Here is a 13,837-nt window from a genome sequence, read left to right on the forward strand (position 1 = left end):
TCTTCTTGCACCACAGTCAGCCTTTGTTCTGTTATTTTATGCGTCTTATCGCAGGGACGCCTGCTGTTCTTTATGGCGTTGTAATTAGAGTGTATTTGTTTTTTGTTTTTCCAACATAGCTCCAAAACTACACAAAATTTCACAGTACCTGCTGTATTTTAAGGTATTGGTGCTCAAGGTCGGCCATTTGTGGCTGTTTTATGATCAGGAACTAGAAATTAAAATTGACATTAATTGCATGCAATTTTAAATAATAGAACCCTTTTTTTTTTTTAATGATCTGTCATTGTTTTTTGGAGGAATTTTTTAAATCAAAAGTATTAATGGTATTGGTGCTTGATATCGATGACCAGAAGTGGCAAATCTAGGTCCAGAAAGTAAAAACCCTGCCACAGTTTGGCTTTAGCCATCAATGCTAGCTAGCTAGCTCCCTAGCAGGTAAACAAGCATCATGGGAGCTAGCCCTAGCTAGCTAGCCCCTGGGGCTAAAGCCAAACGGTGGCAGGGTTTTTACTTTCTGGACCTGGATTTGCCACCTCTGTCGGGGACTACTCAAGTTGCAAAAAAGTGGTATCGAACATCCCTAGTTTAAAAAAATGGTGAACAAAATCTTCTCAACATAGGAAGAGGACAGAAATCCTCTTTTTTCCCAAACCCTAATCTTTTTTTTTTTTAAATTATAGCCATCCTATTTGAGCAGCTTTTATTTTTCTCTCATTGTTCCCGTCCCCTTGTAACAAATTGAATCCAACTTTACATCCCACAATTCCTCATTAGTGCAGTACAGTGGGGTGCGTTGGAAAGAAGCCCAGCGTTAATCTGTAATTTATGTGGTTGGGTGAGTGCTTGGTCGGGCCCAAGGAGGGCGTCACTTTCCATCTGCCCATTGTTGGCAAACTGAGAGGAGAGTTGGCCTTCAGCCTCTCAGCGTCCATCTCTATCTTGTCTCTCTCCTTTTTTATTTTTTTTTATTTTTTCAACTCCGTCTATTAATGCAAAAGTGTCCACTCTACTCTTTTTCCTCTTTCATTGTCTGCCATCTTGTCTTTCTCAGCAAATATCAGCAGGTCTGCAGAAAAAAAAGAAGATATAACAGGGATCTTTTTTTTCTTTTTTGGGTTTCTCCACAGTGACCTCTGTATTTTGGGGACTGGCACCAGACAATGCTGACCACTAATTAGCATTGAGAAATGTTTTTTATTTTATTAAATTTTTTTAAGTTTTTATACAATTTATTTTGATGGATATTTTGGTACAAAATCTGACATTAACCCCTTCAGACCCGCATTTTTTCTGCAGTGCATTTTTTTTTTTTAACTGATTTTTTTGACTCTTTTCCCACATATGAACAACATGGGAATTTTTTTTTCAGGTTATCTCATGTTTTATTTGTTATAGTGGACGCCAGATTAAGATAAAATAACATAAGATTCCATGATTGTCACACCCACCTAAGTGGGGCGAAATTCGTTCTCCGCATTTGACCCATCCCCTGAGGGAGCGGTGAGCAGCAGCAGCAGCCGCGCTCGGGAATCATATGGTGATCTAACCTCCCAATTCCAACCCTTATTGCTGAGTGTCAAGCAGAGCGGCAATGGGTCCCATTTTTATAGTCTTTGGTATGACCCAGCCGGGAATTGAACCAACGACTTCCCAGTCTCAGGGCGGACACTGTACCACTAGGCCACTGAGCTGGTAACATGTATGGCTGTAACATGTTGTAAATTTACCAAGCTTACATGTAAAAAAAAAATAAAAAATTCCAAAAATATATTTATTGAAATTTTTAAATTGCAAAAATGACGATTACAAATAAATTCAACAATAACAACAGAAAGCTATTTAATAGGTCTTGCAAGAGCTCCCACATGTCCTTTCAGTCCAATATCTTCACCCTAATGATGGTGTCATTCCGTCCCAGGTTCACCTAATAGGTGCGAAATGTCATTATGTCCGACATAGTCCAGAAAATGTCCCCAAACTACTTGAAAGATATCCTGATATGTAACATTTTTAACATTAAAAATCATGCAAATCAACTTTCTGATTGGTTAGTGTTGACATCATCCAAATTATGCATTTTTATCTCTTTGACTGCCAAAAACGTTAAATAACGTTTAGTAAAATCCTATGGAGGAGTGCCAAAGACGTTAAAAGACGTTTTTTTCAAAACAAGTGAAACTAACCATTTTCTATTGTTGATTACTGAAAAACGGAATAAGGTAGAAACAATTTTTTTATTTCTGATGAAAGATGAGAGTCCAATCTTTCATTTGGTAGTATGTGTGTTTCCATAGTCCAAACATCATTTTCTGTGGACCTTGAAAGATCAGTCAAAAATGCGTATATCGGCTGGCACCCACGGCATCCCTTTTCTGAAAACGTCTGGCAGTCAAAGAGTTAATGATTTAGACACCAAATATGTCCTATCCACTGCAATCATCTATGGGTTCAAAGGGGTTTAAATTCTATGTGAATTTGAGCAACTCTCTTGTTTTAGTCAGAGTGAATGTCATGAATTCGGGTTGTTTGTTTTATGCCTGCTGGTGAGTTAAAACAATGCTGACAGGAGGTATTTTCTGCAGAGCTGAAAGGGAAGGAGAGGCAGTGCAGTCTTGCCGCACATGTGCCTGTGAATGACGTGCGAAAGAGAGGTTAATGATTCCTAATGAGGTTGGAGTGTTTGCGATAATGAAGCCGGTGTGAACCCCTGAGGTTTGATTGTGAAAATGTCTCAGCAATGGAAGTCATTTGGTAACATCATTTTATTTGACGCATGTCGCCATCTGCCAGAAATGCAAACATTGAGTTCATTTCCCTTCCTCTCTCCCCAGCTCTACCCTTGCAAGGTGACTCTCAATCCATCCAAAATGGAGACAAGTGTTTGAGCAGCGTATTTCTGACGCCAGACGACTCGGCCATCACAGACGTTTCTCCCAAGACGGAGTCCTGCACCAAAGCAGAAACCCCCACAGAGACTGATGCTTCCTGCAAGACGGACAGGTCGGCCCCGGGCACCGGCAGCAGCCCGCAGCCCAAGAAAGGTGAGCCATGAACTTGCATTTTGTTTTTTGTACTCCTGAAATTAGCCAGTTTTGTGGCGGCAGGTCCCAAATTAAAGCTGCACTTTAATGTGCCACCAAATGACACTCAATTAGCATTAGTCAAACATGCAGTAAATACCGGGGGCCATTTGCGGCCCGCCATACATTTTTTTGGGGGCTGCCTGTGGCATATACTAAAAATAATTTTTGTCATGACCACAATGCTATTTTAATAAAAAGAAGGTGGCTTCAACTTTTCTAGCTATGCAAAGAGGCACATAAATTTACAACTAAAATAGTAACTGAATTTCAGTTTGTAACACTGTGGAGATCAAAATAGTTTGAGAAACAAAAATGGTTTCATCCACTTGCTGCTTAGTGTCAAGGTCCGATTTGTGAAAACACTTTACTACAAATTGTTCTTGTTGTGGTTCCGAATATTGAGTTGGGATTCCGCTGCTGCTCAGTGGAGAGGTGGATCTATAATAGTGGCAGACATTGATCACCCCAAAATCCAAAACATAAATCCTGAACTAATTGCCTTATGACCTTTAGCAGTAGTAGTTAAAAAAAATAAAATATAAAACTACATTATATTAATAATGCATAATTGCTTCATTGATTTTTACCGTGTTTCCTAAAAAAGTTTAACTAAAAAAAATTCAAAGTGGCCCTTGCATCTTTCTATTTTTCTGTATGTGACACATCTGATCTAAGCCATACAATTTCTTCTAAGTATAGTCTGCTAGCTCAATGCTAACATAAAATGCGATGCGGAAATTAGCATAAATGTTATGGTAACTATAAACCTTCAAACAAGTTCTACTAACACACACAAAGCACCAAACACAGCACATAACATCTTAACTACGCTACAACGTTTCATGTACACGCTTAAAAAATGGTATTCAATTTTATTTTGTTGAGTGGTTGCACGAAATAAAATACTTTTAAGCTCGACAGTCTAAAGCACTAAAACAGAACTGCTAAAAGGATTTTTAAGTCAGCATTTTTTTTAATGAGTTTTTACAGTATACAAGCGATTCCGAATTTTCAGTGTAGCACCACTGAGGTCTACACTCTAAAAAAAAAAATAGATGTGGCGGTTCTCTGCTGCCAAATCATGGGCAGGGGAACTCATTGTGGGGCGGTTATTTTGTAAATGATTCAGACAGTTACTTGCTCACAAACAAAGTTTCAGAAAAAAGCAGATAATAAAACATAATTTCACACTCCATGGTTTGTTAGGCTGTCCGGAGATCCAACATTGTCTTTACAAGCAATTAAAAAGAATCACACATGCAAGGTCGTTGTTTTTATATCTTTCAGCATAAATGATTAATCCCCTGTAGGCGGCGTGTAAAATGCAATTCGATAAGTGTGAGACAATTACATAATTTTCTACTCTGATGCCGATCAATTCATTCCCGCCAGGCAGATGGCTTTGGACAAAAGCCAAATCATTTGCCATGGGGTTGAGTAGCGTTTACTGTCGTGTATCGTGGCAGGCAGGGGGTCATTTAATGGCGTCTCGGTGGGACGTGGCCTGTTATGTACAGTATATCTGCGGGACCGGCGTGTACTGTAAATCCATACAACAGACCCAAGTATGGAGAAAGGGAGAGATAAAAATTGTGGTTGCCATGGCGATGGCGCTGAAGTGTTGCCCACTATATGATTGGTTGACACACATGATAGACATATTACATAGTACAATTGCAAACCCCAAAAAGAGAAGGCACATTCAATGCTTTGTGTCTTCTCATCATTACTTCGACCTTGAAAAATCGTTCAAACCCGTCCGCGTAAGCCCTGCTTAGAATCGCTTGGATCCCCCCCGGCCAATCAGCTCAAGCATAATTATGATGATATTTTTTTCCCCCTCAAAAATTCAAAATGGAAGTGGCAAGACAGTTAGAGGAAAGCAATTAATTTTTTTTTTCTGGAGAGCTCAGTATTGTTCATTCGGTAATTTTACCGATTTGACATGTCATCATCATTGCTCTCCTTATTTTTTTTTGTATGTGTATGTGCGTGCGAGTGTGTGTATTGATTAGTTCACCTAAAACCTATTAAAAAATCCCATACCGTTCACCTAAACCGAACACTTCCAGCCAGAGTCGTGAGGCCGTCAGGAGACCCGAGGAAGGACCAAAGGAAAAAAAAAAAAAAAGAAAAGAAAAGAGGAAAGCAATTCAGACGTCAACCACAAAGCAATAGCGGAAAATGAAATGTCTTGCAATGCAGTTGAATGTACTGCCTTTTTTTCTTTTTTTTTTGCTCTTCCACAGATGCCATGAACTCAGAGCAGCGACAGAAGCTCGCCAAGCAAAGGAGGGAGGAGAGAGCCAGATATATCAGTGAGTAATACGCTACATTTATGCTGTTCTGTTGATGCGTGTCATTTATTCTGCCTTACTTTATTCTAACATCTTATACGGTCCCTTCTCTGGCTCTCCGCTGATGGTTATTGACCATTTTTTTTATTGTTGTCTCCTTGCATGGCTTTCAGAACAGCAAACGCAGCTGCAAGGTAAGGCGCTTCACTAAAACCGTCAACATACCTGCGATCACGTCATTCAGGAATAACCAAAATTGAAATTATTTTGTGGGGTAATTCACTTTCTGAAGCATAACATTGATTCTTTTTTTTTTTTTGTCCTCATTTTTAGGGTGTTCATTTCCACCTCAAATGCATGTTTCACATTCTAGCACCATTATGGCTTTGACTAAAAAATGAAAATAAATGAATTCTTGGGCTATACATACCACTTAATCAATTCATGATCCCGCCCATAGATTCTGGTAAATCTGTGCTTCCACTTTTTATTTTCCGCCATGACTTTACCTCAGATGGTATTGTTGGTCGTTGATAATCTGTGACATCCGCCCTTCCGGGTGCTCTTTTAATAAATGAACAGAAAAAAATGTCAGTCATTTTCGCAGAAGAGAGGAAGAGAAGTAATATGATGGAGCCTTGGGCGTGAAAGATGAGCTGAAACCGGGCCTTGCAGACCGATTAGATTTAATTACCACATTCATTAGCATCGCTAGTGTGGTCACGCTGCTGTCAGTATCTTTTTTATCGCTATATTCAAAGTTTAATTTGCTGCAGTCCGCGTATGTCTGAGGATGTCCAATGTTAGTTATATGTTGTAAAGGTTTGTTTTCACTTAATTTTTTTAGCAAGAAATGTTTTCTGCAAATCAATACGGAATGCTGAACTCTGTCCTCTTATGTAATCTTTCAATCTTGATACAATTGATGCTTTGCAATTTAAACACCTTTGACATATTTTAAGAACCTCCGAATAAAGGAGTATGCTGGAGAATGGTGATTTATCCTCAAGCCTGTAAGCACAAACACAAGCTTTAACTGAATGTATTTTCCACAATTCTGCAGTAATCCTGCAGGCGTAATGGGATTTTTCCCCCCCCAGCAATTGGATTACCAGAACAGTTTGTCATTGGCGCTTCTTTGCAGAGAAGAGCTGCTGAACACTGAATTGGAGAAAAATCTTATCGTTTCTTGGCGTGACGCTGCTACATTCCTCAGGACTAAGTCTACAAAGTATTTGTAATACTGTTCAACTAAAAAAAAAAAAAAAACTCTGGGAAATATCACTGCCCTGTGACTGACTGCTGACTAGTTGCCCAAAGTCAACTGGCATAGGTTTCAGTTCAGAAAAAAATTGATGGATAATAAAGATTTTTGAAATTTATTTTAATAGGGGTGTCAAAATGAGTGCGTTAATTTTGATTTAATTAAAAGTTCCTTTAACGCAACATTTTTTTTTTTTACGCGGGATTAATGACTGCCCCTTACTTGGAAAGCCTGTACTTGGGGAATTCCAGTCGCAATGCAGCAGACACAAAATTTAGCTGTAATAAATTTAATAATATTGCATATATATGTGGAGACCGGGGTAAAGTTGTATTTTACAATTTTACAAGTTACTTCATGTTAAAGATTAGATGACTCTATATATGAAAAGAAAAAGGCACTGAGGCGTCACCAACGTTTTACAAATGCAATTATGCCATTTAGTGGCAGAAAAATGACCAACACAAATCAATATCACTCTCGTTTTTTACAGTACATTACAGTCTTTTTAATTTTAACTCAATTTCATGAATTATTCTGAAATTACTGTATCAATGACTACTGTAAAAGATGCAGGCATATTTCTATTAGTTTAACATTTTTTTTCCTACTTTTATGGAAACAAGAGTATAAAAATGTAGAAAAAATACTTTATTGTATATTTAGAACAGATATAAAATTTATGATTAATCACGAGTAAACTAGTAATGAAGTCATGCGATCGCCTGACACCACTACCGTTTAACCTTCGACCTTCATCCATCCACCAGTCTCATTCAATCAACCCGATTTTGTTGGGATAAAAAAAACACTCTTAAGTATTTCACAAAATGAAATGGAATGTACCATTTTTTTTTTTAAACAAAGCTCAAGTTTAAAAAGCAAAGACGCAGCTGCTATCCAGAATGACAGAAGTTTAATTCAAGAGAGCTGATTGCTGTTTAATCGTTCCCCGAAGAAATGAGCCGTGGTCGTGTACAGACTGGCATCTGCCTAAGCAGACTTTGAAGCACCACAGGAAACCTCTATTTACTGTTGCAAAGATTGGTGTGAAGGAACATCTGTTTGACTCTTCCATTGTTTAGGCGTACTTCTCCATGTGAGGAGAACATTTAGTCAGTTTTTAATCTCATGAAGCCTTTTTACTACATCAAGTGTTTGTGACACTCATGTCTGTTTGTAACCTCCTCAGCGGCAAAGAAAGCCCAATGGCTGGAGAAGGAGGAGAAGGCCCGGCGCCTGAGAGAGAGTCAGCTGGAGGACCGCAGGAAGAAGCTGGAGGAACAGCGACTGAAGACTGAAAAACGCAGAGCCCTACTGGAGGAGAAACAGAGGCTGAAACTGGAGAAGAACAAGGTGATTTAGCAATAATAAATGTGCGAAAAATATATGTATTTGCGGGGGACGCGTGACTAGTTGTAATTTACAAAGAACAAAATGGCCTGAAGTCCTCAAGGTGCTTCATTTTCCAAATACCAATTGCTCTCAATTTGAAAAGAACAATGTAGTGTTTCTGTCACCAATGTCCAACATGAAACACTAAACCCACCCAGTGGCAGAAAAAGAAAAATAAGTATATTATATATATATATTATATATATATATTATATATATATAATAAGATAAAAAAGTTTCTCGTCTTAACGAGAAACATTTTAAAACTCATTTGTTCCCAAAAACTATTATTTCTATTTTAAATGTTTTTTATAATGTTATTTGCTTATATTTTTTACGTTGTTTTTTTTTAATGTTAGAGCATACAGAAGGCTTTGATGCAACGTCTCAATTGCAAAGAACGGTTGACGAAATTGTAGTTTTTACACAAACGGCCAGCAGGTGGCAGCAGAGCAAAAGAGAACAACCAGGGCCATGTTGAAAAAAAGCTAATTTACTCACATTTCTAAACAGATTTGTGAATAATGATGAAATTTTGAAACTGATTTTTCCTGATGAAAGAAGAGACTTTAATCTTTCTTTTGGTAGGTTCCATGTTTTTGTAGCAATAGAACAGAATATTCTGTAGACCTTGCAAAATCCAGTAAAACAGCCAGGACTGAAGGGGGTTGCTTCAGTGAAAATGGCTGGGAGTGAATGAGTTAAAAAAAAAATCCTTCTATGTCCCTTTATAAGAACAGATATAATGTCCGAGTAATTTACGATTAATCGCGAGTTAACTATAAAAGTATACGATTATTTATGATTAAAGATTTGTATTGAACCGAGAGCCCTAATATATAAGTATATGTGTGCGCACGTGTGTGTGTATATGCAGTGCAACGCGGGCATTTAATTAGTTTTCAATTGCATTAAAAAGCATTCAATTAGATTTGATGATTCCTGCAGAAACCCTGAATTTGCTCTTTTTATTTGGAACTGTCTGCAAATAACTCAAGCTTGATAGTTTGCCGCCTTTGTGTCGCAGGAGCGATACGAATCAGCCATCAAGAGGTCGACAAAGAAGACGTGGGCCGAGATCCGTCAGCAGAGATGGTCCTGGGCGGGTGGACTCAACCAGACTTCCCGCAGGGAAAGTGAGTTTCGTTGCCAGAGACCCCGGGACAAACAAATGTATCATACCCTCGCTTGATGGCAGGGCTTTAATTTAAGAAGCGCTGCACACCCTCATCTGAGGCCAGTCATCCAACTGACGCAATTCAAGGAAATAGTCTCAAAAGGCGTTTGCGGTTGCGAGGGCGGAGTACCAGAGGTCCCACACATGATGTCAGTGCTGAGAATTGTCCTGCGATTATGGCTTTGACAACCTCCTTTCTTCATTTTAAACTGGACGCAGGGGCGTACCGTGATAATGAGTGCTCGTGTGTTGGTTTTATATGAGTTCTGTTTTGCGGCACTAAACCAAATCTTTCATTTCTAACCCAAACCTTCTCCTTGCTCTTCCTCAAAATTTCCCTTCCTCCACCAAGTGGGAATTGAGATTGACCCCTGTGATATCAAATTGCCAATTTGACCCCGGGGACCCTTGCTACCCTTTCTCCAAGGGTATGATCCGGAGTAAGGCCCATCGCACGGCGGTGCTGATGTGAACAGATGTTGTGTGTTGCGTTCTCTCCGGTGCAGGCAGATGCTCGGCCTCCACGGTCAACTTGCCAAGACAGGTGGACCCTGTCATTAACAACAGACTGTCCAAGTCTTCTGCCACGCTCTGGAACTCCCCCAACAGAAGTAAGGACGAGCCAACGTCAATGTCCGCCAGGCTTCCCACCCTCCTCATCCCGCTTCCCCCTTCTCTTACCCTAATCTGGTTTTTCTTTTATGATTACAATTGTTGTGTCTGGTGACCTGCCTGCCTGCTTGTGCTTGGTGACTGGTCATTCGCCACACACTTCCCCAACACTCACGGTTTTGTAAGCATCGTGGATTTTTTTTTTTTATTCATTTGGTTTGGTTGTCTTTGATTTCAAGTGGCCTCTGCATTTTGGATCAACCTCCGTTCACGTTTGAAGTCATGGCACCATGCTTCGCGATAGTGTATTTCATCATCTTATATGTCTCTTCATGGCATTTTCATGTGGTGTCTCCCTCCACCTTTCTGTTGGTGGCTTGGTGTGATGGTGGTGGTGGTGGTGGGGGGGTTTAAAATGTTTTTTTCATGAGCTAATCTAAGTTACACTCTAAAAACAGTTGAGTCAAAAATAACCCAACTATGGGTCAAACATGGACCAGTCCTCTACTTGGGTCAATTTGACCCAGCTTTGAGTCAAGAAATGGGTCTTTTAGTGTAAAACAATTCATAAATATTGGTCAGATCCTTTTACTTGGGTCGTTTTGTATAAAATAACCTAGAAAGTTGGGTCAAATTGACCCAAAAAGTGGATTAGTCCATTTTTGATCCATAATTGGGTTATTTTTGACCCAACTGTTGAGAATGTACATGAATGTACTACTGTATATCACCTCAGTTTTATTTCTTTTTTTTAATTTTCTTTTTTTAAACAAAGTTGTTCTTTACATAACCTAATACATCAATCAATCAGTATTGTAGAATACGGATTGAACCCAACTAATGTCGTTAAGTGGCATATTGTTGAAGTAAATAACCATAATGGTATGGAGGACCAAAAATGCCAAAATAAATGCATAAAAGTGAAAATAAACATGGATATAAAAATATAATTAAATACAAAAAAATGTATATAAATGAAAATTAAAAACAACGAAATATATCTACATAAATAAATACAAAAATAAAAACCAAGATTCAACAATAAAAATAAATGTTGAAATAAATACAAAAATAAATATTTAAATATATTTAAATGTCAATAAATAAATAAAAACACTTTGCTCTCATATTTATTTATTTCATACAGCATACACTGTCAGCATGAAATGCGTCATGAAATGTGAATTTTCCCTTGCTGTGGAACGGGCAGACTCCGACAGACTGACATGTCGATCAACCAATAGGCGAATAGTTCAACGCAAGACAAACTCAGAACCGCCCCCTCATTTGAATAACATTTCATGATGCATTTCATGCCATTTATATATTTTTTGTATTTATTTTTTACATGTATGTATGTATATATATATATGTATGTATATATGTGTGTGTGTATATGTGTGTATATGTGTATATATGTGTGTGTGTGTATATATGTGTATGTATATATATATATATATATATATGTGTATATATATATGTGTATATATATATACTGTATATGTATATATATATATATATATATATATGTGTGTGTATGTATATATATGTATGTATATATATATGTGTGTGTATATATATATTTGAATCTCATTTTTAGTTTTACTTGTATTTATTTATTTATGTATATGTGTGTATATATATATATGTGTGTATATGTATATTTTAATCTCATTTTTATTTTTACTTGTATTTATTTATTTATGTATACATTTTAGTTGTTTTTATTTCCATTTATATTTTTTGTATTTAATTATTGAATTCTATTTTTATATCTTTTTTTTTTTTAAATTTTCACTCTTATCTATTATTTTTTATTTTGGCATTTTTTGGTCCTCCAAATAATGGCGCCTGGTGAGGCTGTATTTTAAAATGGAGGTGCTGCAAGTCAGCATGCTAATAAGCTAACTGGGAAATTAATGACATACATTTTTTTCAGCGCCACTGTTTCAGACTAAAGTATTTGTATTTCTACATGTAGCAGCCATTTTAGATATGCCAAGCCTCATAGCCTCCGGCTGCATCTCTTGTTCTGTAACTAGCTATAATATTATGCTTGATTGTTACTCATAAAGAGTTCTAACACTGTGCACACAAAACAGGGCAATTGGGAACTGAAACATATTGCATGTCCGCAAAGTTGCAACGCCAGGGTCATTGGTAAAAAGAGTGTGCTGGCATTTCCACTCGGACGCAGCCACCACACTACCCACACAGATCAGCAGCAACACAGCCTCCTCCTTGCCGCATTGGAGCCGCAGCGGTACACCACGGTTGCCTAGCAACAGGAGGTAGTCCATTTCTTGGTTAGTCCTAAAACACACAGCGAAGGTGACAGCCTAGGCTCGGATTTATAAAAGGTAGTTTATGATCCAAAAAGTCATTTCGCAGTTACTCGTGTGTAATTCTCTGACATGTTTGCTTTGCATACCAGAAATCGGTGATGATGCATGATTGAGTTTTTTCTTTTTTCACCCTGACGTAATTCCTATATGGCATTGTGATGAATGCTCATCACATGATACTCAGCGTGGACACACTTATTGCTCACTTGTCGGCAGTCATTTAAAAGTCACAAACAACATATTGTGCTTGTCCAATAAGCAGATGCTTGTGTGTGATGTGTTTATAGTGGACATTCCTCTCTATGTGTTGTCATTTAATGTCTGCAACAACATATACATAAATGAAATCTTTTTTGTTTGGATAGATGTACAGTATAGACTTTTTTTTTTTCAAACTATGAGGCAAATGAAAAGGTCATACTACCGTTTTCCTTTTCATATTTGCAACTCAAAACACAGCCGCAGCACAATTAGGTTACATGTTGTAACAGGTGTCGCGGATTTGACAATGATCTGATATTGACGGCGCCCTCTCGTGTCAGCCCGCAGCCTGCGTCTGAGCCCGTGGGAGAGCAGGATCGTGGAGCGGCTCATGACGCCGACGCTGTCCTTCCTGGCTCGCAGTCGCAGCGCCGCCACCCTGCTCAACAATAGTGACTCCTGTAAGTGTCGCATCCCGTCGCCTGTGCGGATTTGTCGTTACAACTTAACGGGAGGTTTTCTCAATAATCCTTCTTGAATGGAGTTTGCATGTTTGTGTGGCTTTTTCTGGGTTAGGTTAATTGAAAAAGGAGTGAAATTCAATGAAAAGCAATGCAAAACATTGAATTTCATACGAGCCTGCATGGTGTGCATACATGTGCGTGACCCCCCCTTTCTCTGCACGTCTACACGCTACTCAGACTCTCATCACTGCTCCCGTTCAGCTTCAGCCAGTCCGCTCAACGCCTGCTCCCACCACCAGCATCAGAACTCCGCCGAGCGCTGGAGGCACTCCTCCGCCAGCACGCCCGACATCACCCAGCGCCAACGGCAACGAAACTCCACGCCGGTAGGCCGTGCGATATTGTGTTCAATCAATATGCTGTTGTAGTTGCGCTGAACCCTTTCATGCATAAATTATGATCACCCATATTAGGATTTTGAAGGATTAAAAAAAAATAATCATTCCTATAGGAGAAAGCAACTTTTGAATATCTGTCCACTGTAGTGGCCAATGTCCCTCAAGGGGTTTAACGGGTGTCATTAAGGTCATTTACTACCTTCACAATCTAATGATATTCAATATAGGGTTTCCCCCAGAAAACTTGCTGAGCCACGCCTATAAAGCGCTGCGACACAAAAACAGAAGACGTGTATTTGAATTTTGTTCCCACTGCAACCAGGCTAATAAACACAACATGTTATCTTATTGCTTCAGTGATATTTAAATCTAAACAATAACATTTATGTTTATATTTATTTCATTAGAGAAATGAAATTATGAAATTAATGATTTGGCATTTTGTGAACGACCTTTATTGGATACCGAGTCATCTATTCCATACTTACATACCATAGTAAATAGCAAGCCAGTTGTTCATTAGGTTGCTAGGCAACAAGGGGGAGCTATCTTTACTTTTTAAAGGGGAAGTCAACACCCAAAAAAATTCTTGACAACA

General features: G+C 38.5%; 1 protein-coding gene across 7 annotated transcripts in view; it reads left to right on the plus strand.

Moving 5' to 3' along the window:
- Nucleotides 1-13,837, plus strand: part of LOC144037256 (uncharacterized) — a 35,226-nt gene that overhangs the window by 12,423 nt on the left and 8,966 nt on the right. The window contains exons 1-9 of one of the 7 annotated variants that reach the window (XM_077548596.1): nucleotides 2,597-2,754; nucleotides 2,835-3,044; nucleotides 5,336-5,404; nucleotides 5,557-5,577; nucleotides 7,840-8,003; nucleotides 9,070-9,178; nucleotides 9,726-9,830; nucleotides 12,719-12,838; nucleotides 13,079-13,227. In XM_077548596.1, the coding sequence (XP_077404722.1) occupies nucleotides 2,730-2,754; nucleotides 2,835-3,044; nucleotides 5,336-5,404; nucleotides 5,557-5,577; nucleotides 7,840-8,003; nucleotides 9,070-9,178; nucleotides 9,726-9,830; nucleotides 12,719-12,838; nucleotides 13,079-13,227 (972 nt within the window). In that variant the 5' untranslated portion in view covers nucleotides 2,597-2,729. Of the gene's footprint in view, nucleotides 1-2,596; nucleotides 2,755-2,834; nucleotides 3,045-5,335; nucleotides 5,405-5,556; nucleotides 5,578-7,839; nucleotides 8,004-9,069; nucleotides 9,179-9,725; nucleotides 9,831-12,718; nucleotides 12,839-13,078; nucleotides 13,228-13,837 lie in introns of those variants that run through there. The other 6 variants (XM_077548592.1, XM_077548595.1, XM_077548599.1 and 3 more) reach the window with 6 other exon arrangements.

This window comes from Vanacampus margaritifer, chromosome 17 (genome assembly GCF_051991255.1).
Source record: "Vanacampus margaritifer isolate UIUO_Vmar chromosome 17, RoL_Vmar_1.0, whole genome shotgun sequence".
Taxonomy (NCBI): domain Eukaryota; kingdom Metazoa; phylum Chordata; class Actinopteri; order Syngnathiformes; family Syngnathidae; genus Vanacampus; species Vanacampus margaritifer.